This window comes from Esox lucius, chromosome 2 (genome assembly GCF_011004845.1).
Source record: "Esox lucius isolate fEsoLuc1 chromosome 2, fEsoLuc1.pri, whole genome shotgun sequence".
NCBI lineage: Eukaryota > Metazoa > Chordata > Actinopteri > Esociformes > Esocidae > Esox > Esox lucius.
In genome coordinates, this window is record NC_047570.1 from 32,269,630 (window position 1) to 32,295,666 (window position 26,037).

General features: G+C 47.1%; 1 protein-coding gene across 14 annotated transcripts in view; it reads left to right on the forward strand.

The window, feature by feature from the left end:
* Positions 1-26,037, forward strand: part of neo1a (neogenin 1a) — a 148,988-nt gene that overhangs the window by 111,590 nt on the left and 11,361 nt on the right. For 9 of the 14 annotated variants that reach the window (XM_034296677.1, XM_034296672.1, XM_034296676.1 and 6 more), the window contains exons 8-17: positions 6,086-6,320; positions 6,532-6,686; positions 10,198-10,346; positions 13,223-13,361; positions 14,044-14,093; positions 16,329-16,473; positions 17,852-17,962; positions 18,261-18,455; positions 20,426-20,521; positions 24,025-24,200. In XM_034296677.1, the coding sequence (XP_034152568.1) occupies positions 6,086-6,320; positions 6,532-6,686; positions 10,198-10,346; positions 13,223-13,361; positions 14,044-14,093; positions 16,329-16,473; positions 17,852-17,962; positions 18,261-18,455; positions 20,426-20,521; positions 24,025-24,200 (1,451 nt within the window). Of the gene's footprint in view, positions 1-6,085; positions 6,321-6,531; positions 6,687-10,197; positions 10,347-13,222; positions 13,362-14,043; positions 14,094-16,328; positions 16,474-17,851; positions 17,963-18,260; positions 18,456-20,425; positions 20,522-23,967; positions 24,201-26,037 lie in introns of all 14 variants that reach the window. The other 5 variants (XM_029124700.2, XM_029124695.2, XM_029124684.2 and 2 more) reach the window with 2 other exon arrangements.

Consider the following 26,037-nt stretch of genomic DNA (forward strand, 5'->3'; position numbering starts at 1 on the left):
CGTGTCACAAACATTCCGTTTATTTTTACCCTTCTTCTCTGGAGTTGGACAGACCTGCCACTGTCAACCCTGGCACAGTTAAGTGTTCAATCTAAACTCCACCGATAATTACAACCAAAAGAACTGTTAAGGATTGTGACTGCATGTTAGGGTAAAACCAAACTGCCCTAAAATGAGGTTTTTCTCCCTTTTCATCCACACAGATGCAAATATCCCCTGTGTGGGCTCTCTGTTTCACTCCAGTCAGCCCTCTCCGCATACAGCGCTAATTTCCTCCTCAAAACTCTTCCCAACAAGGGGAAAGGAGGGGCGGCGGTCTACATCAAAAAAGGTCCCCCGCGCTCGTTCCTTCGCAAATCCGGGCTCAGGCCACAGCTGGCGCCCCGCATGTTCCGGGCGATGTGGCGCGGTACGACCGTCACAGCCAAATTACCCTCCAGCGTTGCGACCAGGATAGGCAGACCAAGGAAGGGTGTTTGGGGAGATGGACGCTGCTTGATTGTACGCACACACCAGATATTCAATTATTGAGGGGGTCCCCCACCCCCGATTCAATGATCTGACATGTTTCAAAGCAGACGAGAATCCAAGGGGAATTCGTGGAGTGTGAATGGACATGGACCCTCCTGCCCTGGTAGGCCCACATAAAGGTGCCCCAGGATCACAGCCGTAGGAGTTGGAGGGCTTGTGACGGGGGGGGGCGGCGGTTTCCTAGTTGGAGGATGAGTGCCAACCTTGGGACAAAAGGAGACAACCGGTCGGGCCTGATTTGGAGGAGTCAGGGGTTACAGGGGGTGGGGGTCGGACCTCCTACAGGGGTGCCTGCCTTCTATGCCTTCGCCAGATAAGTCACAATACGCTTGCATGATATCCCCTGAGGCCTTGATCATTGGGGGGTCCATAAACCCTAATCCCTCTGTCTTGCTGTGACAGCCCCCCCAACCATCCTCTCCACTGGGCCCCCGTGGCAATGAAGCCCCCCGTCCCGACGTCTTGAATTGGGTTGCGTCCCGCTGCTCCAGTCCCTTTATCTTCCTTTGCCAGAGGGATCGCGGGGGAAATTAGGCATCTCGCCCATAGCTTCCCCCCTCTCCAAAATACGAAACCCCAGACCCATCCCAAACGTTTCATCTTCAACATGCCTCTGATGCCTTTTTAATTCCTTTTCTATCTCTTTTTTCTTCTTCTTGCGCTTAGTTAGTTGGCCCTTAGTTGATAACTGACCCTTGGCTGTTTTTGTTCAAGTGGTTGGAGTGAGACCGAGGTAGAAGTTATTATATAATGTGAACTTCCATAGGACAGAAAAATAAGTCCTTTGAGTTCCCAGTCCTTCTCACTTGACTTTGCGTTTCCCCTCATCCAGAAAGTAATTTCTGGTCTTTTTTTCCACTCACAAAGAATAAACCAGCTTTTAGATCCCAGGTTTTAACTTTCCAATTTGCTGCCAAATCTGTTGCAGTGCTGCTGGGTTAGGTTAGCGATGAACATTAAAGCACTGAGCCCAGAGCCACCCAGAACTAGTCTCTAGCCTTTGCTTTTCAGTTGACTACTTTGGTGCTGTCTTGTGGACTGCAGTTGTAATGCCACCTGAAGATCAGTTGTAATGCTACCTGAAGACCAGTGGTAATGCCACCTGAAGACCAGTGGTAATGCCACCTGAAGACCAGTGGTAATGCCACCTGAAGACCAGTGGTAATGCCACCTGAAGACCAGTGGTAATGCCACCTGAAGACCAGTGGTAATGCCACCTGAAGACCAGTGGTAATGCCACCTGAAGACCAGTGGTAATGCCACCTGAAGACCAGTGGTAATGCCACCTGAAGACCAGTGGTAATGCCACCTGAAGACCAGTGGTAATGCCACCTGAAGACCAGTGGTAATGCCACCTGAAGACCAGTGGTAATGCCACCTGAAGACCAGTGGTAATGCCACCTGAAGACCAGTGGTAATGCCACCTGAAGACCAGTGGTAATGCCACCTGAAGACCAGTGGTAATGCCACCTGAAGACCAGTGGTAATGCCACCTGAAGACCAGTGGTAATGCCACCTGAAGACCAGTGGTAATGCCACCTGAAGACCAGTGGTAATGCCACCTGAAGACCAGTGGTAATGCCACCTGAAGACCAGTGGTAATGCCACCTGAAGACCAGTGGTAATGCCAGAATAGGTGAAACCCCATGTGTATGAAGTTAATGATCTTCCTTTTGGACCTTTTGGGGGAGGACCTTCCTTATACACCTCTTAATAAATTGAATGCCTGTGCTCTCCCTCCTGACTTCTCACTATGTGACAAGGTGTCAAACACACAGTCCTCAAAAGCAAACCAAAGGTGTTTCCAAGGTGGAGGCTCAGGGACCTGTGTCCTCCCATGGTAGAAGTCAAGCACTTGGCCAAACGACAACAATGGGACGCATGGGTCTAGAGGATATTTTTCATTGGGTTCTCATTGACTCTTTCGATTCCTCCTCCTCTCACTTTCTTTTCCTTCCTTATTTTGGCATCTCTCAAAACATGTCTCCCTTACCAGAGTTTGTATCTTTTGTCGACACATCAAGAGCTTCTCCAAATGTCACTAGCTGTCAGACTTCTCTTGCCTCTGATGTTATCGGCTGGAGACTAGAGTGAGAACATAGCCTCCGGAACAAATGAATGACTGAAAGTCCTCACTTTGCTCTCAGCAGTATCCAATCGGATACGACCACCCAGTTATCCTTCTCGCTTTATCAGAACCCTCCACAAACGCTGTTTCATAAAATCTTCTGAGCGGAAGCAAGCTCAGAACAGTGTCAGACAGTCAGGAGAACTGTCTATCTGCCATCAGACATGCTCTTTCTCAAGTTCTGGGCTTGGATGTTTTCATTTAGCTGTCTAACTGACCGTGGAATTCTGCCGAAATAGGAATCAAGATGTTTCCTTTAAAAAAAAAAAAAGAAAATATCCTTCCCTGCATCACCTCCCTCCCTCCCTGCATCACCTCCCTCCCTCCCTGCATCACCTCCCTCCCTCCCTGCATCACCTCCCTCCCTCCCATCATCACCTCCCTTCCTTTCATCACCTCCCTTCCTTTCATCACCTCCCTCCCTCCCTACATCACCTCCCTTCCTTTCATCACCTCCCTCCCTCCCTACATCACCTCCCTCCCTCCCTACATCACCTCCCTCCCTCCCTGCATCACCTCCCTCCCTCCCTACATCACCTCCGTCCCTCCCTCCCTGCATCACCTCCCTCCCTCCCTAAATCACCTCCCTCCCTTTCATCACCTCCCTCCCTCCCTACATCACCTCCCTCCTTCCCTACATCACCTCCCTACATCACCTCCCTCCCTTTCGTGTCCCAAATCAATCCGTTTTTTCTCTCCGCTGAGGAGCATGAGTCTCTCCTCCCCTCTTCATGTCCCCCCTCCTTTCGTCCCCAGATAAAAGTGCTAGTTCTGTAATTATGCCATTAGTACAGCCTGTATGCCTCCGTTCAGCTACTTTTCAAAACCCGGTGCTTCAGACAGAAGCAGAGGCTGTTCTGTTCACTTCTGAGACAAGTTGTACCAGTGTGCAACACTTGGCCAGACCTCTCGCTCCCTGAGTCACAAAGCAAGTAGCTTTGAGTGCTGCCTAGTGACTTCACCGGTGACCTGTATCAGAAAAAAACCATTACTTTTTTTTGTACAACAGAGAATTAGAGGTTTGAAGGCAAACCGCCTGCCAATGAGCTAAGGGTCCTGTGGGTTCTTGTATGCCGAGATGGGTTTTAAAATGTTAAAGACATGGCCAACTTCACTTCTACATATCTGTGACGGCAGACAAATTGGCAGCTCATTTTGCCAGTTATGTTTTCACATGCCCACAATGTTGACATATCGTACATGTCGTAGTGACATCACCAGGCGCTTAAGCAGCAGTTACTTCACCTTTAATTTAACATTAATAATAGGTACTATAAGAGCTCCACTGGTATAATGTTGCAGCTCTGGAAAGTGCATTATGTATTTTTTATTTGTTTTCATTATTTTGAGTATTCTGTTATTAAACAGTTTGCGTCAAACCTTGTCTCACCTATATTTCTTGTGTACAGTGCCACAGAATTTAGTTGAGATGGAGGATAACCTTCAACAGTGGCTGCTAATGCAGGCCATTCATTACCTCTGTCACATGAACTAATGGCTCAATTCATCTAGTAGAAATAGGTCAGTCGAACAGGCGCGTTAGGAATCCATACATTCGCAAATGTACTAATGCCTGGGGTTCTTTGTTTGCCCTGTGGCTGTTGGTCGGCGGCCGGGAGTCTGTTGCACGTAGGTGGGAGAGGTTGATGTCGTGGTGCTCCTCTACTCCTCCTGTGATCAGGGCGCTTCGGGCGCCGGTTCTGGTTTTGTGGCTCTGCGCCCCGTGATTCATTTTCGGTTCTGTGATGCCCCCCCCCCCCCCTCACCTCTCTTCTCCCTGGTCCTCATATTCCTTGCCCTTCATTCCTAATTCCACCCTCGGCCTGTGGACCCTTGCTCCTCGGGCTCAGTCTCCGGCAGGAAGCTAATCCTCCGGCAGAGCCATAAAGCCGAGAGGAACGAGGGCAGGTGAGGAGAGCAGGTCGCCGAACAGGCTGACTAACGGAAAGCCTGCTGCCGACATTCTGCTACGCATCCCCCCCCCCCCCCCCCCCCCCCCCCCCCCCCCCCTCTCCAGTCTAATGGATGAACCCTCCTATCATACACAAGTCTAGGCTGTTGGTTTTATGTTTGCGTCTGCAGTTAGGACACTACTCTAAAAGCCACATGATTGTCAGATTTGTCAGGTAAACAGTTTTCCGATGTTTTCTTGGCAGCGGTGCCTCACGGGGGGGACAGACGGCCTTGAGTCGGTGCAAGTCAATAACTGACTGACTGATGGCTAATCTGCATTCTGTCTAATGGCTTGTGTCATTACAGAGTAGCTGTGGTGGAATGGACTCGGCTTAATGAATCCTACCGTTCTGACTCCCGTTCAGACGGGACTATGTCCTCAATGCCTTCATGTAGAGCAGCACAACCCAAGAAGTACGCACAACCCATGAAGACATTGTTGATATTTCCATTGTGTACATGTAATTCGGTGTTTGTTGTTTATTGGAACTGGCAACATTCTTCCCTCAGTGCCCAAGGAACATGCTGGATTGTAGGATTGCTCGGTTTTCCTTTGTTTTGCCCTCCGATCTACTGGGAATATGTACCGGGAGTGTATTCCCAGGTTGTCTCATCTCAATAGTGTGATGTAGGGCAGAGTGTGCTGGTGTTCATGTCCAAGGTCATATCCCTGGAGTCCAAAGAGATTGTCCAGTCCCACCAAATAAGCAGTGTCTCAATATGTCATGATGCACAGATGTACTGTGGCCAGCATAAATTAGCATATAGAGCTATAGTGCTTGTTATGTATTTTATGCGCAGTTTCCATATATATTGGATTTGCCCTAGAAGTAGATTCATCTGACCTGCTACACATGAAAACGTCCCCCTCTGTCAAACCTTCTTTTCCTGTGTTGTGTCTGAGCCGCACAGTAGATAATAGAAAGCAGATATACTCATGTCTGGCCACAGATGGTTTTCAGCGCGCATCAAATCCTGAAAAACACATTGCTGCGGGTAGACTGTGGAACTGCGACAGTATAAGGGCGTGAAATCATGCTGAATTCATGAATGTGAATTTGGCTTTAAAGTCTCGGCTTGCGCTGAACAGTGCTGTTAGCGTGTGGACTTTATTTTCCATGTATGTTCATACGGCATTAAATGGCGTGTTTGTTGCACCCCCTCCATTAGAGATGTTGTGTAGGTGTACATGGTCAGTCCCCCCTGTACTGTTGTTTCTGTGTGATTATCCCAGCATCATATGAGTGTATTTCTGTGATGCCGTCAGTCTCTTTTTTTGTTACGTGGTTGTTATTTTCTTTTTTTTGTTGTTCTCCTTTGTTTCGCTGTCCTTTTCTTTCCTTCCTCCTCTGTTCCTTTCGGATGCCCGTCATCCCTCCTCCTCCTCTGCTCTCTCACTGTCTTCACGACCTCCACGCTCTCATCCCCCCCCCCCCGCTCATCTCACCACCTCCCCCCCCCCCCCCTCAAAAGACGTAGCCCTCCCCACCCCCCCTCCCCCGTCACTGACTCCTGACACTACTGACCATGTAACGCCAGGCTCCAGAGGCGTGGCTAATGCCGCTGGCCCCACCCCCTCGGCGCCCCGAGACGTCGTGGCCTCGCTGGTCTCCACCCGCTTCATCAAGCTCACCTGGCGCCCGCCAGCCGAGCCCCACGGAGATGACCTCACCTACTCTGTCTACTACAGCCTGGAGGGCACCAGCAGGTAAGGGACCCTACGTAGGGCGCCAGTACACACTTCTTAATGGACTGTAGGCGCCTGGGCCCCCACAGTACTGTTCGTTTGACACATTCTTAGGGCCCCTTTAACCGTACCCCACCCCCCCTCCGACCGCGCAGACATAAAAACGCAGTGTAAATCACCCCAGCGGATGGCTGCACGTGCGTTGATAGTGTGTTGCGTGGCTGTGTCTCAGGGAGCGTGTGTTGAACACCAGCCGGCCGGGCGAGATGCAGGTGACCATCCAGAACCTGATGCCGGACTCCAAGTATATGTTCCGGGTGATGGCACGCAACCAGAACGGCCTGGGAGAGAGTTCTGCTGCCCTGAAGGTGCCCACACAGGCTGAAGGTAAAACTCACACAGACACAGGAAAGCGTGCTGTTTACTGTACTCTACAAACACACACAAACATGAAGCCAGACCACCCCTCTGGAGCTCAGGGAGACACAGTCCTCTCTTGTCTGGGCTGTGGGAAACATCCTCTCTGGTTATTTGCTTACATTTATTTACCTGTGTGTGTGTTTGCGGAGGAGGGTGCGGGGTGCTGAAATAAAATGACCCAATCCGAAATCCTGCTCCCGCACACGTTGACTTTGTGTATTCATACACTGTAGAAACCCAGGGACTGGTGGGGGGGGGTGGTGGGGGGGGTTGGGACGACCACTGGTGGGGGGGGTTGGGGGGGGGGGGACTGGGGGGGGGGCTTGGGAAGGGGACTGGTGGGGGGGTTGGGGGGGGGACTGGTGGGGGGGGTTGGGACGACCACTGGGGGGGGGGGGGGACTGGTGGGGGGGCTTGGGAAGGGGACTGGTGGGGGGGTTGGGACGACCACTGGTGGGGGGGGTTGGGACGACCACTGGTGGGGGGGGTTAGGGACGGGGACTGGTGGGGGGGGTTAGGGACGGGGACTGGTGGGGGGTAGGAACAGGGGCAGTATTTCCCATCATGCCACTACTATAAACAAGAAAGGGCTTCCCCCTACACAGCACCATAGAGGTGAACAGCCTCCTATTCGTCTCCCCTCTCCCTCCATCACGGCTCAACCGCTGCCAGTTTCTAGGTCAGCCTCTACCTCTCTACCTGTGTCCTTGGCGCCGGGCCTCTGTAATGTGTGCCAGCGGGGGCGTAACTAGCCGCGGGGAGAGGAGGAGGGGCCGCCAGTGCCAGGGTAGTATGTCTCTGTCGCTCTGACTGCCTCTCCTCTCCGTTATGAATCAGGGGCCTGAACTCTTGGTCCGATTCCAAGTAGCAGACGTGGACCGTCAACTCTGAAGACCTCCCCCGTGGAAGGCTCCTCAGAGGCCCTCACCACACAGCTAGTACATCTACTGACACCACAGCCCCTGGATACTGACACGCACAGCCCCTGGATACTGACACCACAGCCCCTGGATACTGACACCACAGCCCCTGGATACTGACACGCACAGCCCCTGGATACTGACACGCACAGCCCCTGGATACTGACACGCACAGCCCCTGGATACTGACACGCACAGCCCCTGGATACTGACACCACAGCCCCTGGATACTGACACCACAGCCCCTGGATACTGACACCACAGCCCCTGGATACTGACACGCACAGCCCCTGGATACTGACACGCACAGCCCCTGGATACTGACACGCACGTGCTCGCAGACAGACTGACACCTATAAACAGTTAAAATAAATGTTCAGTACCCCTACAAGCCCAGAGGTGTACTGCCGTATTTGCCAGTGAAACTGGGTCTCCCGTATCATCCATATTTCATGGACAAACACATACTTTGATGTCCTTTTATAAAGAAAATTGGGCCGGGCTGCGTAAGCGGAGCCGGCTAGGAAGAGTGAATGTCTCTAAGTGACTGACTGACTGACGGACTGGTTACCCCTTGTTAAATAGCGTAGTGGTTAGTTCGTATCTCCTCGCAGACAAAGCGATGTACGCATTGTGAATTATTCCGTATAGACGAAAACTTGGCTGGCTAGAACCGTTAATATTTACATTATGATAAGCCTGAAATAAAACAGTTTACAGTTATATTGCGACTGTTTCTGGTGTACGCATCCGTACGCATCCGTGCATGCGTTTTGGGTCAGGATAGACAAATGCATTTGCTGGCTTAACAACGTAGTTATGTTATAGTTTAACTTAAACTGTATATGGTTATATTGCGACTGTTTCTGGCATGGAAAAGTAATTTCTCGCTAGAAATTGCTCAATTCTTATGATTATTTCTAGGAAGTTAGTAGATACTAGTAAGCCTATTACTGGCTAATAAGCTGTTAAAACGGCCAGTGGCAAAAGCAATACAGTTCATAGACGCTATGGTGGAGGTAAACTAAAGAAACTTTAGTCAGTTTAACACAATCCTCAATGGAGTCTAGCGACTGCTGAAATGTGTTATACTGTGGCGTAGTGGTTAAGGACATTGTCTCTGATTTGGAAGACCTAAGTTCGAATCTATTGAGAGCAACAACATTTATTAATTATTTCTGGTAGATTCCACAACTCTCTCGTCTTTTCACTTGATGAAAAAGTTGGTTTATTGATAGTTACTGTATAAATGTCATTCATGAATGAAAGAAAAAAATAAATTGTTTTGCCATGAAAGAAAAAAATTCGTTCTTATGCCATGAAATGAAATAACTTTGTCAGACTTGCTAGCAGTTGCTCAATTCTTATGACTATTCCAGAAGTTAGTAGATCTTGGTATAGCTTATTACTGGGTAATACGCTGTTAAAACGGCCATTGGCAAACGCAATACATAGCCAGCATTTGTGGTGGAGGTAAACTTAGTATGAAACATTAGTCAGTTTAACTGTATCAGTGTCATTCACGAATGGCCAAAAAATAATAAAAACGGCCAGTGGCAAAAGAGGATTTGTTCAGGATATACAGATGCTGGGTGTCAGTATACACAAGAGGCTATACTGACCGCCAGCAAGAGTACAGCTCTGTGGTGTAGTGGTTAACGACGCAGCCTTTCACGTGGGCGACTCTGGTCCGTATCCCGAGGTGGCAACGCTTTCTATTGCGGGCCGGCTGGACTAGGCTTGCCTGGTTTCTTATTTATTAAAAAGAAAAAAAATTTTTTTTACAATATACTCAACACCACAGACTTTGGCCGTGTTTAAGAACCTGCCACCCAGTGAGGAATTCCAGACAGCGGTGGAATTGTCTTCATCCCTTTAGTCTCCACCCCCCCCAGTAAGTGTGACTGTTGGCACCTGCCATCAGGGTGTTGTTCCGCCACAACACCGTTCCCCCGCCACAACACCGTTCCCCCGCCACAACACCGTTCCCCCGCCACAACACCGTTCCCCCGCCACAGACGCTAATTGGCTGTAATGACTCACGGTGCTGGAGAGCAAGCAGTGGAACACCCCCTCCCTCATCCACCCCTTGCTCTCATGCACGACTCCCTCTCTCGCTAACCGCACAATTAACTAAATACATCAAATAGATTCCTCTGCTAACCAAGCCTGACTGTCTAGTCTTCACGTCCTCTTTCCTCCCACTAGAATGTCGCGCTGCAGGGATTTGTGGGAGGGTGTGTTTTTGTCAGTGCGCGTCAGTGTTTTCAGTTACGGGGTGGCCAGACATATTTGACAAATTTGGAAACCGTGGTCCCCCAGGGATGAGACAAGGGTCTCATGCAAACGTGGTTTTATGATACCACTCTGATATGAGCCGTTAGCTTTTGAAGTTGCCTCGAATCAGGATGTTTTTTTTTTTTTTCTCCAGCTATTCGAGTGGAATCACTTGTCTTCAGAAAGTAATCACACTGGACGACAAATATAAAATGAGATTTATTATCATGTCTAAGTTTGTACATGACCGAAGTCTCCACTGCCTTTGGTTTTTCTTCCAGTGCAAGTTCCCGGGCCGGCCCCCAACCTACAGGCCGTGTCGACCACACCCACCTCCGTCAGCCTCAGCTGGGACCCGCCCCTCATCGGCAACGGAGACCTCCTCACCTACAAGATCTACTACATGGAGAAGGGCCAGGACACAGAACAGGTCAGAAGCAGTGTGGCGGCGGCAGGGGGGGGGGTGTATTTGTCCCATACATAAATGTAAACTAACAGGGAAACTTTTTTTAACCGTGCTCAATTAAAGAGAAAGATGCGTTTGTTTCGACTGCCCGAGGTTGAAGAGGCCTTCTTGACCTCAGTCTGTGTAGTTGGACCGTATCCCATCTGAAGGCAGAGGTTCCTGAAGCGTTTGAGCCTCTCTTCAACGTGCTCCCTTCCATCGTCTGAGGTTTACAGGGAGCTCCTCCTTTCGTTTTTACTCTGAGGAGGACGTCTGTGACTCCAACCGCTCCTCTCTGTTGCCCGTCTGTGTACTCACCGTCGGTGATCTGGCCCAACATGGCCGTGTCTTCATTCAGCGAGTGGAGTCGTGTGTCTGCCCGCTCAGTCATGGTTGAAGAGGGAGTTTCCTATTCAGGTTTTATTCGTCACAAATACGCTGTTGGCACTATTAACCTGTGTGTCAGGTGAAGTTAAAACGTTTACGTTTTTTTCAGTTCGAATAGTAACAGTCTCAACTTTAATGAATGGTAAAAGGGAGAATTTAAGCCGCATTTATCCATGTGGAAGGAATTTCTGTGGCTAGGTGTGGTCATATCGGTCCAGTGTTCATTTCGTCAACAGAAATAGTGACAGAAATATGTGTTAAATACGTGTTTTTCAGTGCCAGTTAACGAGATAACTGACTAAACAGAAAAAACTAAATATAAAATATTTTGCTTGACAAAAACGAGACTAGACGAAATTATCTCTGTGACAACAGTCAAATATTACTACAGTAGTAGGAAAGGAGGATTTTGGCAAGAGAGGTTCTCAGTATTCTTTTTTTTCATGAGGCGCTTTTAGATGTCATCAAAATACATCTGAAGGCACATCATCCCAAAATATATACGCACCGGCAAAAACCGTGGCGTGGTGCCTGGAGACGTGGGTATACCCTAATTTGCTAACTATAAAAAACTTTTTGAATCTTCTGTTCTCCGCTCCTTCTTACATTTCAGACTGATATTTCCATCCTTGTCAATTAAACTGCTCAAACAATGGTTGTGCAAAACGTTTCCCACGGTCTCATTACATTTCGGATATTCCATGCTGTGCTCAACGCTACGCTTAAAATTGTATTAAATAAGAGTAGGCAATATCAACAATGAAAGCGAAACATTATGTTAATAACTCGTCATAAGGCCTTGTGGTTGTGTACAGGGCACTTCCCATAGCAGGCCGTTATACAACTGGTGAGGACGTCCTCGTTGGTAGTATCAGGAGAGGGCGGGTGGCGGGTGGGGGGGGGGGGGTGTTGGTGCTGAACTTCTCCGACCGTCTGGAGGACACCTACACACTGTTAAATAAACAGCTGCACTCTACGTTACGCAGGCTAGATATACCAGTCTGCAGCTGTAAATGTTTACACCCACTGTAAATCTGTGTTTATTGTATGGTCACCTCTCATATCCTATTATCTTTTATACTCACTGCCAGTTGCATATAGTTATATGCTAACTTTCTGTAGATTTTGGTATATCCTGTCTCTTTTTGTCATAACACACCATTGCACCTAGTGAAATCTCAGTATTTGCATCTTGTCTTAGAGATTAAAGGCGGTCATGATTCTGAGGTGTCACAGTTCCGTCACAGCCGAGTAGACAATCTTGAGACTTGTGATCCCCGAAGCTCCAACGCCTCTGTTTCTCCCTCGTATCAGGAACGCCCGCCCCCCCCCCCCCCCCCCCCTCGACTCCCCAGTCCCCCAGCAGGCCACAGTGCAATGTCTTGAGTCACCGCGCTCTGTGTGAGCCGGCAGCACCGCCAGGCGTTAAAGTGCCTTTAATATGGTAATAGTTGAAATGTCAACCAGCACAAGTCCTGATGCTGTTTCCCTCCCCGGATCCCCAGAGGAGAGAAGAAACCGATCCGGCTCTTCATCTGGGGGAAGACAGGAACAGAGGTTGAATTCAGAGAACAGAGGCGATAACAGGGGCCCTAAGTGTGTGGGTTTGTTGAGAAAGGGACTTGGGAGGATACAGGAAGTGGCTCATGTTCACGGAGGAAGCTGTCAACACTCGCACTTCAGTTCAGGAAATGGAAAGGCCCTGTGGTAGAACTTTTTTGGGTGTGTTGTCTTGGTGTGTAATTGCATCGCTGAGTGAAACGGATCACGAGATTAAAATGTGCCACTTAGCACCAGATCACATTTTTGTGTATGTTGACTCTTTTGCGACAGTTTGCAAAAATTTTGAGTTTAAGAGTTTTAAAATACAATGTCAAGCAGAACAAATATAATATAGAATTAGTGTTTCAATGGTATGAGAGAATTGGTCAGGAGTTTTAATAGCAAGACACTGTGGATACAAACACAGCAAAATGTAATAAGGTGAATTATTTAGTATTTTCTTCCTCTGAACTGTGCCAAACTATAAATGTCTGCAATTTAAGAATGTTAACCAATGCCTCGCAATTTGCACTGACCATTAAATTGTCCGGGCCCGGGTTGCCTGCTAACATTTTTGCAAAATTATTTCTTGGTTTAACTAATTTAATAAATAGAAAGCCCTGAAAACGAAATGCAGGGCCTGACTGAACCTTGAGGGTAACATGCATGTTGCCTTGTCGAAGAACTCTCCACACACTGATCAGATCAATAGCAGAGGCCACACACCAAGTGAGCAGCTTTTTGCATTTGCACTCTGACAGTCTGTGTGTTTATTTAAGATTGTTTTAAAAGAAGCTGATTCATTAGGAAACAGGGAGGAGTTCATCTCACATATAAGGGAGTCCTGTAATATTTCCTTGGACACGAGGGCCCTGGAGGCATAAAGGTGACAGGACCTCTAAATCATCACCTCCCCTCTCCACCTCCCTCAGAACGTAGACGCGGTAGGTCTGTCCTACAACATGATGAATCTCAGGAAGTTCACGGACTACAGCATCAGAGTGGTGGCTTTCAACAAGCACGGCCCAGGAGTGTCCACGGGAGACGTGTCGGTCACCACGCTGTCTGACGGTAAGCAGGGGACAGGTGAAGGAACGTTCCTGAAGGTTTCTTTAGGGCCCTCAAACACCACTCTGGACCTCAGATCCGCTGGTGCTGTTTTTGTCTGTCCATTGTAACCGGGTGCTTTTCTTAAACCAGTTTTCAGAATGAATGATCAGGTAGAACAGAAAAAGCTGAAGGATCTGAACCTTGTCGGGTGAAGGTTCCTTTAGGCGCTCCTCGAAGACCTTTAAAAAGGCTTCCACAGCAGTGGATCTTAAAGCCTTAAGACACTTCTGATTTAGACACTAGTGGCTTTTAAAGCACGCCTTTAGGATTTAAGTCTTATTCAGTCATATTTATATATTTTCAGTTATTACGTTTTTTATTTTATGTACTTGGAGATTGTTCTTGTATTATAAAAAGTGTATTACAAATCAGGAAGGTTTTAAATCAAAAAGTTTATTTTGGAAAAGGGAGTTAATGGTCATTATTTGTATAGTGGGTTCCAGACGTCATATTTGATCTCTGAATTCAAGTGTTCACCTGTTAGCTTAGTGGGTCGATGATGGGCGCCTGCAACCCCAGGGATTGTGGGTTAGATTCCTATGGGTGTCTTCGACAAATAAGTGTGAAAATGTATGCAATCGCTACTGTACCAAAATGTGGAGTGAAACCAACCGTTGTGTTTTTTATTTTTTAATCCTTTCAGTTCCCAGTGCCCCTCCTCAAAACCTCACTCTGGAAGTCCATAACTCAAAGGTAAGTGTTAGTCTGACACTTCTCTGTTCTCTTGCCTAAGTACACCCACAAGCAAACACCCCGCCCGCACGCACACGCACAAACACACAGTCTCCATGCCTTTCAGGTGCTGTGATATCTTCGTTTTCCATGGTATCATGTCTTGTAAGTGGTCTCCACTCTGCCCCAGACTGCAGGCGTTTTGCTTGAACCCTGTATCGATCCGGTCTTCCATTGGGTAGAGAGAGGGCCTGTCAGAAAGCGTTAGCCTTTCTCCCCTTCAGATGTATCCAACTCTCACAGGATCATGCATTGAGGCTCATCTCCCCGCAAAGGGCTTTTTAGCAACGCTCCCTTACTGCATGTCAGTTTTCAGATCGGTCAGGAGTCCGAGCCTCTTGCTGGCTGTGGTCAAATATTTGTTTTTATCTTGCCTCTTTCCACAATAGGTTGTTAAGAAGTTGATAGTTCTGTATATCTCCTGACAGAAGTCTAGAGATGGGATTTATGTTTAAAAATAACCTCCGGCTTATTTGAAACTAGATTTGTGATCTTAGATACAGTGGTGAGTCAGATAAAGATTTGGCTGTGTTTGTTGTCTCACAGACAAAGTAGATTTGTTCTGTATGTCATCTTTTGATACCGACTTATGAATTCATTATTTATATACACACACACACACACACACTATGCATATTATTATAAAATATACTTTTAGTTAGATTTAAATTACCCTACTAAAAATGTTTTGGTTTAGTCTGCTCTCTCCTTTGGGCTGTGTCTGTCAGTAAAGGCTGTGCCAATTTCTCTTGAGTTGAAGGGGTGAAAAGTAACAATATAAGGGGTAGTATGGTCTCAACATGGGAACCACAACACTTGTCCATCCTTTACTTTCCACAGTAATCACCTCCACTTTATCCCCTCAAACAAATCTGTTTTCTCACCTTCCCTTGTGATTTCCAAGGTCAATTTAACAAGAATGAGGGGAAAGAATGTAACACACTCAAATAAAAATTATTTATGAGTAAATGGTGATAAAGTAATTGAACACAATTAGCGCAGATTTAATTTATGCTATTCCCCTGACTCGTGTGTGTGCGTGCGCATGAGCGACAGTGGGGAAGCGTTAATTAGCTCCTCTCCCACGCTGAGTTCCCCCTAACGATCCCTACCCACACAAACAAACCTTATAGGATCTCTTATCCCTCCTCTACACTGTCCCACAGTGTGGGGCTGCACCCATCCATCTCTCCTCTCTCTCCATTCTGTCTCCACTCCATCTCTCTCTACGCGCTGTGTCTCTCTCTCTCTCTCTACGCGCTGTGTCTCTCTCTCTCTCTCTCTACGCGCTGTGTCTCTCTCTCTCTCTCTCTCTCTCTCTCTCTCTCTACGCGCTGTGTCTCTCTCTCTCTCTGTCTACGCGCTGTGTCTCTCTCTCTACGCGCCCTCTCTCTCTCTGTCTGTCTGTCTGTCCCTTTCTTTCTATCTCTCTGTCTGTCTGTCTGTCTGTCCCTTTCTCTCTATCTCTCTATCTCTCTGTCTGTCTGTCTGTCTGTCTGTCTGTCCCTTTCTCTCTATCTCTCTATCTCTCTGTCTGTCCCTTTCTCTCTATCTCTCTGTCTGTCTGTCTGTCTGTCTGTCCCTTTCTCTCTATCTCTCTGTCTGTCTGTCTGTCTGTCCCTTTCTCTCTATCTCTCTGTCTGTCTGTCTGTCCCTTTCTCTCTATCTCTCTGTCTGTCTGTCTGTCCCTTTCTCTCTATCTCTCTGTCTGTCTGTCTGTCTGTCCCTTTCTCTCTATCTTTCCCTCTCTCTCTCTCTCTCTCTCTCGGTCTGTCTGTCCCTTTCTCTCTATCTTTCCCTCTCTCTCTCTCTCTCTCTCTCGGTCTGTCTGTCCCTATCTCTCTATCTTTCCCTCAGTCTGTAAGACGCTTCACCCACCAGGGCTTATCTCCTCAGCATTTATTATTTTTTACTTTATTACCATTCTGTGACAGACCTTCTGTCCTTCACCACTGTGTCAGCCCTCTAAACAGGAAGGAGCTTTTCCTAGTGTGACTGGCATTTAACCTTAGCTTTTGATGTCATGCTGGACATGGTCAGGTCAATATACTCATCACTAAGGTGGGTTTTTAATGGGGTTGTCATTCCACCTGTTATGTCCATGGCTGTGGATAGAGAGGATTTGGTGTCTATGCCCAGCATCTACGCTTAGTCCATTTACATGGTGTTGCTCTCTCATCCCATCCCCCCTTCCAGAGCATCATGGTCCGATGGCAGCCCCCGCCGCCGGGCACCCAGAACGGCAAGATCACGGGGTACAAGATCCGTTACCGGAAAGGAACGCGGAAGAGCGAGGCAGCGGAGACCACGGGGGGCACCCAGCTCTTCCAACTCATAGATGGTGACCCCTCCCCTGTTACACCAAAGCATGTTTACACAATGCTTCGGCATCACCAAACAATCATGCATAGCCGAGATCTTACATGGCACATTACACCGTTAGCATGTAATAATCCGGTACTGCCCCTGTCCGCTGGTAATTCCACTTTAATAGCCAAACAAAGGGTTCTGACTTGATTGTGTGTGTGTGTCCCGGTACCGTGTGATTGTGTGTGTGTGTCCCGGTACCGTGCGATTGTGTCGGCGGAGCCGGCCCTGACCTGGCTGGCTGTCTGGAATTGTTTCCCTGGGATGCGTCTCCTCACACAGCTCGCATCCAGACGTAGGTGTTCTCCTGCCACTGTGGCGGCGCAGACATCACCAGAGACTGGTGTGACGGCAATAAATACTACATGTTGACGGCGGTGAATACGAGATGCCGTCTCAGCAACTTCTGGCGTAGTCTCACGCTGTGTGCTGCTGCATCAAAGAGAATACGCACTTAAAAGGAGATGCCGATTATTTGGGGGCTGCGACTGTGGGGGGGGGGGGGGGGGGTGGTGATGGCTGGTTCAAAGGCATTTAGGCTTGAGCTTTGCTTTCTGAAGATTCTGAGGCACGGAGTGGCTGGGTGGTTTTTAAGGGGCGGCCTTAGGGAGAGCCCAGAGGAGGGAGAGACGACACCATTAGCGTTTGGCGTACAAACAGCTACACCCAAACAGACTCTTTTGAAAATATTAGCTGCGGTTTGTAAGGCTGTGTTCTTTAATGACAGCAGGAGGTTCCTAAGCACGCCCCCTGGAGGTGATAGCACTCGCCCCGCAACGGGGCGAAGATGATGGGTAAAGTGGGACTTTAGATGCACACAGACCTCAGAGAGGGGTGACTTTTTCAGCATTGGCTTTTCTATTTGCATGTGCTTACTTGGATTACATTCAATCTGCTAGTGTGTAATTCCCCCCAAAGACGTGTCTAATGGAAAATAGTTCATCTTTATTTAACACGTTGGTTTCGATGGAGGGACATGTAAATTGCCAAATGTATACGTTTATCTTCTCCGGCAGAGAGATGTCCTCCTGAAATATTATGGTTTGAAATATTTAGTATGTCTGCCTGCCAAGTCAACTGAGTGCTGCTGTGGAAGATGCACGGTTAGAAATGTCTTCAAGATGAGTCACAAAAAGCAGAGTTTGGGGAGAGTTTTTCTAACTGCTGCCTATAGCCACTTGCTGATCCCATAGTTCCAATGAATACAAACACAATTCCATTTCTTTCTCTGCTTCGAAAGCATTGGATTAAGGAGGGAGGGATCAGGAAGTGTGTACACGAGGACAGGGAGGGTGCTGGGCTTGTTTTCTTGTCTTCTTGACAGATTTCTGTCTGTGTGGCTTTGTGAATAGATCTGGAGCGGGGGACGGAATACACGTTCAGAGTGTCGGCCATCACGGTCAACGGTTCTGGGCCCGCTACAGACTGGGCTACAGCAGAGACCTTCGAGAGCGACCTGGATGGTAAACATTCTTGTTGTTATGTCATCCATTAATTACCTCAGCCCTGATTTGAATGACCTTGACCTAATCAGATCAACTTTTTGTTTCAGGGCATGAGAACATTCCATTGTGTTGGTTGGGTGGCATTATAATGGCCTCCGTTGAGCTTTCACTGCTGCCTTAGTTAGGTTTTGATGTAGATTAGTGTGCCGATTCTCTTTTAATGTGCAGTATATTAGAAGCATTGAACGCAGTGTGTATTTTGGTGTGTGTTTTATGGTAGTGTCACCTCCCCCTTCCTCCTTTTGCCTTCCGGCAGAGACCCGCGTACCAGATATCCCTAGCTCGCTGCATGTGCGGCCGCTGGTCAACAGTATTGTGGTGAGCTGGACGCCACCGGAGAACCAGGACATCGTGGTCCGTGGCTACACCATCGGCTACGGAATCGGCAGCCCCCACGCCCAAACCATCAAGGTGGACTACAAGCAGCGCTACTACAGCATCGAAAACCTGGGTGAGCTAAGCGCTCTTGGATGATGGTGTTTTTCCGGATGATTTATTGCTTTTCAGGACTAATGTACAAACCCGATTCCAAAAAGGTTGGGACACTGTACAATTGTGAATAAGAACAGAATGTATTCAGAATACAACATAGATGACATATCAAATGTTTAAACTGAGAAAATGTATCACTTTTAGGGAAAAATAAGCTGATTTTAAATTTCATGGCATCAACACATCTCAAAATAGTTGGGACAAGGCCATGTTTACCACTGTGTGGCATCCTCTCTTCTTTTTAAAACAGACTGAGGAGACAAGTTGCTCAAGTTTATGAATAGGAATGTTGTTCCATTCTTGTCTAATACAAGAATCTGGACTGCAGGCTGGCCATTTCAGTACCCGGATCCTTCCTCTATGCAGCCATGACATTGTAATTGATGCTGTATGTGGTCTGGCATTGTCATGTTGGAAAAGACGACGTCTGGATGGGAGCATATGTTGTTCTAGAACTTGGATATAACTGTCAGCATTGATGGTGCCTTTCCAGATGTGTAGGCTGCCCATGCCACACACACTCATGCAACCCCATACCATCAGAGATGCAGGCTTCTGAACTGAGCGCTGATAACAACTTGGGTTGTCCTTGTCCTCTTTAGTCCGGATGACATGGCGTCCCAGTTTTCCAAAATGAACTTCAAATTTTGATTTGTCTGACCACAGAACACTTTTCCACTTTGCCACAGTCCATTTTAAATTATCCTTGGCCCAGAGAAAACGCCTGCGCTTCTGGATCCTGTTTAGATACGGCTTCTTTTTTGACCTAGAGAGTTTTAGCCGGTAACGGCGAATGGCACGGTGGATTGTGTTCACCGTGCCTTCTGGAAGTATTCCTGAGCCCATGTTGTGATTTCCATTACAGTATCATTCCTGTATGTGATGCAGTGCCGTCTGAGGGCCCGAAGATCACGGGCATCCAGTATGGTTTTCCGGCCTTGACCCTTAAGCACAGAGATTGTTCCAGATTCTCTGAATCTTTGGATGATATTATGCACTGTAGATGATGATAACTTCAAACTCTTTGCAATTTTTCTCTGAGAAACTCCTTTCTGATATTGCTCCACTAGTTTTCGCCACAGCATTGGGGGAATTGGTGATCCTCTGCCCATCTTGACTTCTGAGAGACACTGCCACTCTGATAGGCTCTTTTTATACCCAATCATGTTGCCAATTGACATAATACGTTGCAAATTGGTCCTCCAGCTGTTCCTTATCTGTACATTTAACTTTTCCGGCCTCTTATTGCTACCTGTCCCAACTTTTTTGGAATGTGTATCTCTCATGAAATCCAAATTGAGCCAATATTTGGCATGACATTACAAAATGTCTCACTTTCAACATTCGATATGTTATCTATATTCTATTGTGAATTAAATATAAGTTTATGATATTTGTACATTTTTTGGAATCGGGTTTGTAATTTGTCTTACTCTATCATTTGCGTCTTCAGGTTTCACGTTGTAATGGTCACATGCAAAGGCTACACGAGGCAAACTTGAAAACAACATTCTTATTTGCCGCTTTCTACTTTTTAGTACTGGAGAAATTAAATAATGTGAAAGTGTTAAAATATATATTTATATAAGACCGTAACAATGACCATAGCCACAGGACAACATAACGGACGTGGTCCCCTGGACAAATTTTTTGTCATATACGCTCGTGCTTCATATACGCTCGTGCTTCATATACGCTCGTGCTTCATATACGCTCGTGCTTCATATACGCTCGTGCTTCATATACGATTGTAAACAATGCTTGATTGCAAGGCCTGCTTCGCCTCATACTCCCATAGCCGACTGTAATTAACGGGTTAGCAGGGGTGCCGTAATGATAATGCCAATTTATTTAGCATAATTCAGCTTTTCTTTAAAATCGCAATGTTCTGCAGAGTTTTATAACTCTCTTTCTTTCTCTCTTTGTCAGACCCCAATTCCCACTATGTGATCACCCTAAAGGCTTTCAACAACGTGGGTGAGGGGATCCCTGTGTACGAGAGCGCCATCACCAGGCCACAGTCAGGTAGGACACAGACTCTACTCTAAATGTTGGTCTCTTCGACCACAGACCACAGCATTTCTTGGCTTTAGTGTTCATTCTGGACAGGTGATGTGGTCCCTCAGTGGAGGAGTGATGTACAATATAAAAATCTATGTTGGTATTTCAGTGGGACGGGAGAATGGAAACTATCTTTTCAGGGCTCCAACATAACCCAGTCTGGCGCTACTCTTTGCCCTTTGTTTCACCATGTCTCCCCCTCTCTCTGTGTCTCCCCCTCTCTCTGTGTCTCCCCCTCTCTCTGTGTCTCCCCCTCTCTCTGTGTCTCCCCCTCTCTCTGTGTCTCCCCCTCTCTCTGTGTCTCCCCCTCTCTCTGTGTCTCCCCCTCTCTCTGTCTCTCTGCCTCTGTCCTTCTTCCCCGTCTCTCTCCCCCTCTCGTCTCTTGTAAAATTCATATAGCTTATATGGCTTGACTCAAAATAAAGTGATAGAACTGTCTTCAGTAGTAAAACCAAATGTTTTTTAGCAGCAAGAGCCTTGACATTAGATTAGACCATAATTCCTTTGCATTCATATGGTATAGTTTCCCTTGTTGATCATTACAATCAATTTGTCATAGAGCATCTGCCTGCCATGATGTCTGTGATACAACTGACTTTCCCTTTGCCCCTAATGTATCAGCAAAATACAAATGCTTGCTGCTCACTTCTGTTTCTGAAGAATAATAAGTCAACATCATTCGATCCATATCTCTCCAAGCCGTAAACCGCAACTAACACAATTTGCTGACATTTAGGTGACAATATTAAATGCCAAGATTTGATCAAAAAAAAATAGGAACATATTAAAAAACCTAGGAACTGCCAACAATAGTTAGCTGTGTAAAGTATGCAAAAACAAATCTTTTATTATTTATTACCTAAGTTGAAATCACTGTATCCGTCACCCCGGGAGATGGGGTTGTCGTGGGCTGTACCCCGTGCCGACTTCATGACAACCCCCCGTCACCCGGGAGATGTGGTTGTTGTGGGCTGTACCCCGTGCCGACTTCATGACAACCCCCCGTTACCCCCTTCGTGCCTTGATCAGCCAGTCTGTACTGGCACTTTGCTATCCCACTATGCACTGCTGTGCTGGGACCGGATGCCGGATGACTGAAATCACATCAATATGCTGCGGGGGGGGGGGGGGGGGGGCAATACGCGCACACACACATGAACCCCTGCTGTGGCTTTGCCAACCCTCTGTCAGATCCAGACTCTCCCTCTCAACACAACCAAAGCCCACCAGTTCAGTCCACTGTGTGAAAACACCGGGGCTTTTCTCCACCGCCATGCTCATTGGCTGGAAAAGTTTGGGTTAAAAAAAACTTGTTGACCTAGATAATATTTTCAAAGAAATCGGGGGGACTTTGAAGAAAAACAGGACTCTGGTTTGGGGACTGTCTGATTGAATACAGTAAAGAACCACTGAGAAGACGACTTTGGCGAAAAGCAGACGCGGTACTTGAAACGGAGATCTCAATGTTACATTCCTTTATCCCAGATAAATAAAACAGAACCATAATAAAGCTGTAGGCTGTGTGTCTGATAAGTCTTAAAAGCACAGAGGTACCCCGACGTGTGCCGACACTTGTCAGTGTTTGCATATCGACCAGAACCGCACCGTGATTCTCCACGTAAAGGCCGGAATCCTTCTCCTTGTTTCCCAGAATGACACACCGTTCAATATCTGGGTTGGACAGGGCTGCTGGGGGGCTCCTTTGGAGAACTGACCTGAGCTTTTCATCATTACCGCGGGACCATGGCCACAATCTGTAGTCCAGGGCTGGCGCAGAGAAATGTGTAACATAGCTAGAAGCAAAGCCTGGCCAGTTCACTTGTCGCCATCTTGAAGCATTTAGTAGGCAGCGTGATGACTTAAGCCAGGGAAATATTCCTGTCTTCCTCCCACCACAAGTCTTTCTCAAGTCAACGGTTAGTCTGCATACATGCCCACTTTTACAAGGCCCATGGAGACCCCAGGGTTTGCCGTGTGCTCATATCAAGTGAATAAGAGAGGGTGTCGAGACCTCCATCATTATGGATTGGGACCTGGGTGACGTTTGGTGAGGCGCAATGTAGCCGAGTGTACAGAAATACATCAGGCAGACCGAAGCGTGACTGGACCTGACTGGTGAACACCAATGCCAAATCGGAACCAGGAATCTGAGAATACTTTTTGGTCAGAGAGTAGAACTAATCAATCACAGATGGGACGTCACCGTATTACGTCTGTATTCACCGCTGAAGACCAAGTCAAGCCATTTGTGAAGTTGCTGATGAATTGGGGGTAGTGATGTGAGGTCCATAGCTCTTGGCACACACAGTCTGTAGATGGGCTTCGCATGCAGCGCTGAACAGATGGATGATTTCCATATGTTTCATCATGCTTAGAAGTTGAGCGGTGTCACTGTAGCATTTATCCCTGAAATGCGAGTCTCTCCCTCTTAGACTGATCGTCAAACTGACCCGTGTCTTTGTCCTTCCTGGAAGTGTAGAGTTAGTCAACAACTCTGTATTCTACAGCATGGTCCTTGTGACAAAGCTCACTGAAAGCTGTAAATGCAGGATTATTGTTACTTAAATTATTCAAAACTTTAAGATTGTTATTTTTTAAATAGGTGTGGTCAGTGAATATAATTATAAACAGTGGTCAGTGAATATAATTATAAACAGTGGTACTTTCTTTTTCTTCTTGACCAGCCCAACCTTGTCCCTGGAGATCCTGCCTCCGTTTTCTCTCCAACCCCAGCTGTCTTAACTGGTTTAGCTTTGCATCTAGCTAATAATTCAAATGTGGTGGGCTAAATAAGGGCTGGAGGAAAAGCTAAAGGATGGTATTTTCCCGGAACAGGATTGCACAGCCCTGCTCTGTAATATGTTCATCTTGTTGATATATTGTTCTGATTTCTTTTTTTTCCCCGGCAAGGTGGCTAAAGGTTATTAACAGAAAGTTGGCCAGTACTTGCTCCACTACACTGTCCTTGTAGTGGCTTCCTTCCTTCCTTTAATGAATGATTATTATGAATGATTAGTGAATTCTGTGTTGTACAGAACAGCCCAGTGTCAGATACATAAAGATAGATATGTATTTGATCGAGCTCCAGCTGTACAACAGCACTCATATAGACAGTAGAAAGCTTTGATGTAGATGTAGCATGTCTGTTGATCTAATAGATTATTCTCTCTCTTTCTCTTCACCCTTCCCAATCCCGCCCACATTGTAACCCCACCCCTCATTTTAATAACTCATTTGCATATTGCCTCCCCTTATTTGTTGGTCCTCCCCAAACCCCATTCCCTACTTGCCACCCTGTTTTCGACTGGTCTTGCTTTTCCTTTTTTTTTTTTTTTTTTTTCTTTCCTCATTCAAACCATTTTTATTTTCGCCATCTGTTGTGAACCTTTTGTGTTGTTAAACTCTCACAGACCCCATAGACCCTGATGTTGATTTGTACGAACTCTTCCATGCTCCATACACACCAGTACCAGACCCCACACCCATGCTGCCTCCAGTGGGCGTACAGGCCTCTGTGCTCAGCCACGACACCATCAAGGTCACCTGGGCCGACAACTCACTTCCCAAGAACCAGAAGATCACCGACGCCCGCTATTACACGGTTCGCTGGAAGACCAACATCCCGGCCAACACCAAGCTCAAGGTACTGTCGCTGGGATGCGTCGCTGTGGTACCAAGTTCCTGTTTGTATCCGCAAAGCTTTGTTTTTCCCCTCGTGGGTAATTTAAGGTGCTGTAGAATATTCATTTAAGGCCCTTCCTGTTGAAGGGGTCGGGGTAAATGAATGCTTACTACGTATATACGTGAACGTATTTTGGAAAAAGTAGTTTTAATCGTGAAACTAGTCACCTAACCAGCCAATGTGCAGTAATCCCACTCACCGATGTGCAGTAATCCCACTCACCGATGTGCAGTAATCCCACTCACCGATGTGCAGTAATCCCACTCACCGATGTGCAGTAATCCCACTCACCGATGTGCAGTAATCCCACTCACCGATGAGCAGTAATCCCACTCACCGATGTGCAGTAATCCCACTCACCGATGTGCAGTAATCCCACTCACCGATGTGCAGTAATCCCACTCACCGATGTGCAGTAATCCCACTCACCGATGTGCAGTAATCCCACTCACTAAGGTCATGTAAACATGACATGACAATTCTACCTATAATGAGGCTCAGACCCTTCACATGCCCCACCCAGCTACAGAACAGTGTCACTCTAACACAAATATCATCCCACAGAAGAACACATGAAGTTGATAGCATTAATAGGAAGCATTGAAGTTGTTGGCAAAGGGCTTTGCGCTGTTGTCTTTTGTGGCATCACGGGACAGCATACACACAACTTGTGAATGTGGCGTAGTAATAGTAAAAAAAAAAACACTGAAGACCAAGCCCTTCAACTAGGGGTAAATCAATTCTCATCCAGGCTCATGCGTTCGGCCCTAGCTCAATTAAGATCGTTACTAATCTGATCTCCCTCTACAAGATTAGGAATGGTGCGTGCAGGTGTGTGTTTGTTTTGGGTGCACGTGCGTGCGTGTATGTGTGTGTGTGTGTGTGTGTGTAGCAGAGAGCTGAAAACAGATAAAGGGCTGTGTTTGCTCATAAATTATTCAACAAGGACAAGACAAACTGAGCGCTAAGTGATGGAAAGGGGGAGTCTGACAGTGCATTCTGAACGCAGACTGTTAATGACACACATCGTTCTGAACGCAGACTGTTAATAACACACATCGTTCTGAACGCAGACTGTCAATGACACACATCGTTCTGAACGCAGACTGTCAATGACACACATCGTTCTGAACGCAGACTGTCAATGACACACATCGTTCTGAACGCAGACTGTCAATGACACACATCGTTCTGAACGCAGACTGTCAATGACACACATCGTTCTGAACGCAGACTGTCAATGACACACATCGTTCTGAACGCAGACTGTCAATGACACACATCGTTCTGAACGCAGACTGTCAATGACACACATCGTTCTGAACGCAGACTGTCAATGACACACATCGTTCTGAACGCAGACTGTCAATGACACACATCGTTCTGAACGCAGACTGTCAATGACACACATCGTTCTGAACGCAGACTGTCAATGACACACATCGTTCTGAACGCAGACTGTCAATGACACACATCGTTCTGATTCAGCAGTGAGTCACTTCTTACTATGAACAGGGAGGGACTCTGCATTATCCATCATCTGGCATGGGAACGTTAACATTCAGAAAAATAAAGAAATAAATCAATTACATTCGGACCAACATTCATACCTTTGACTGTTTCCAGCTCACTAATAATCCCCTAAATAAAAGCCAGACAGTCCACCCCCCCTCGATGAAGGACGAATGCGGCCCCCGGGTAAAATTACTTTGACACCTGGGATTTACTAACCGGTGCTATATTTGGTTACTGGAAGCGTGTGTAGATGCTGAATCTGGAGCCATTGCAGTTACTGGTA